The 1,931-nt window shown below is 59.6% G+C and overlaps 1 protein-coding gene across 1 annotated transcript; it reads left to right on the forward strand.

The window, feature by feature from the left end:
- Window positions 1-1,583: 1,583 nt before the first annotated feature.
- Window positions 1,584-1,856, forward strand: ACA1_259360 (uncharacterized protein; the record flags this gene model as incomplete). Its single annotated transcript, XM_004333587.1, has 1 exon — window positions 1,584-1,856. A coding segment is annotated over one exon (273 nt), but the record flags the coding sequence as incomplete, so codon positions are not given.
- Between the last annotated feature and the right edge of the window lie 75 nt (window positions 1,857-1,931).

A 1,931-nucleotide genomic window follows, 5' to 3' on the forward strand; every position in this document is an offset into this window, starting at 1 on the left:
CGTCGGCGACCGCCTGCGCATCATCACCCCCGGCGCCGGCGGCTACGGCAAGCCCACCACCACCAACTGATGCTATTCGTGGAATTTTTGCCCTCCCTCTTGATCACACTACATTCTTTCTTTCGCCACTTACCTCTTCGGTGCGATGGCCACCACCAATGGAACTGTCAGAAGTGCGAAGAAGTTGTGCACTTCTGTCCTCCGCTTCTGAAAAAGAAAGACAACACGAAGAAGCTGCACCACCAACGCTGGCTGACTGCCGCTTGGCTGAAGGAGTAGAGAGCAACGTTGAAGGTTGGCCGCTGCTGGCCGCTACCATCTGCTACTGACCCCCCCCCTTCAAGGAGGCCTGTGGTACGAAGAACTGAGTGCTGAGCTTGTGCTGACAATGGAAGCGACTGACGGAGGTGGCAGCAGGGGTGGATGAGTGACGGCGTCGTGCGGTGGCTGCCAGCGGCTTCGTCGGTGTGGTCGCTACACGTACGCCTCTGCTCACTTCGCTGCAGTGACGCCGGAATGTTGTTCACGCGGGGACTGCTCACACTTTCTCTGTTGTGAAGGTGGTGGCCCGTTCGAGAGGATTGAGCGACTGATTTCGGTGGAAACAGGTGTGGGCAAGAGCACGCTCCACCGCCGTCTCACTGGTGATCGGTATGTGCCCTACCAACCGCCAACAACGTTGCACATTCCATACCGGGTTCAGACTCTCCAGATCGAGGGACTGCCCCTCACCCTCCATCGTACGTCCATGTCATGGTCAACTCATGCTAGCATTGACTTTGGTTGACCGCAAGTCTCGGCGCGTCAATGTTGGACTGTTGACTGGCGGTAGTGTGGGACTGCAGCGCACAGGAGCGCTATCGCGCGGTAACGCGGGCCTTCTGCAAAGGAGCCGACGCGGTAGTGGTCGACGACATAACCAACTTGGCTTCGTTCGGCCAGGTCCAGCCGTGGGTGGAGCTCCATCGGTCGCGACCCTGACGCGGAACCGCCCAGCGTGATACTCGGTACTCGGTCAATGTTCAAGTTTAGCCCAGGGCCTCCATCAACTGAGTGCGGGTGCGCGTGTGCGTTGAACTGAGCATAATCACAGTCGGAGCCAAGTCGGATCTGGAGGATTGCAGGCAGGTGACGGCTGCGGAAGGCCAGGCCCTGGCTCTAGAGCTCGGTACACTCTGGGCCGAGACCAGCAGCTTGACCGGAAGAGGAGGTGCGGCATACTTTCTCTTTCGTGCTCTCGCGGTGGAGCAGCAGCTGACCAGTGTGGGTGCAGTGCGCGAGGCGTTTCAGCTCTTGGCCGAGTCTGTCGTGTTGGGCAAGCTGCACGCAAGCGCTGGTGGCGGGTGGCACATCCCCGACCACAAGCTTCTGTGCCAGCTCTACAAAAACAGCAACACAAGGCCTGCGACCACGGGAGCGGTAATATAGACCCATCCACTGGGGAATTATTGGAACAAACAAAGCCCCGAACACTCAATAGGAGAATAGTGGCAAGGAGATTTTCTTCCCCCCGAATGTCCGCAACACGCTGTTATCTTATTTCTTTCATTCTTTCTTTACTTTGACAACGCCAACACAACAACATGTCGTTCCTTCGCCTGACTCTGCTGGTCTGTCTGGTGGTGCTCGCGGTGGTGACGTCCGCCGTCGTCGGAGTTGTGGTCGAGAGCGACTGGTGCGACGACGTTCAGGCCGTGCACGTCCCCGTCGCCATCTCCAAGGGCTCGCCCATCACCACCGGCAACGGCACCGCGTGGACCGACGCCGGCGCCAGCGTGTGCACCCCGGTCACCTCGATCGACAGCGTCTGGCTCAGCTACTTCACCTTCAACCCCGACGGCCCCGGCACTGTCAAGGTACTACACCCCCCCCCCGCCCCCTGCGCCACCGTGTGTGCGCCACCGCACGACACGCACTGACCAGCCGCAACA

Source organism: Acanthamoeba castellanii, assembly GCF_000313135.1.
Source record: "Acanthamoeba castellanii str. Neff unplaced genomic scaffold scf7180000084769, whole genome shotgun sequence".
NCBI classification, from domain to species: Eukaryota; Discosea; order Longamoebia; family Acanthamoebidae; genus Acanthamoeba; species Acanthamoeba castellanii.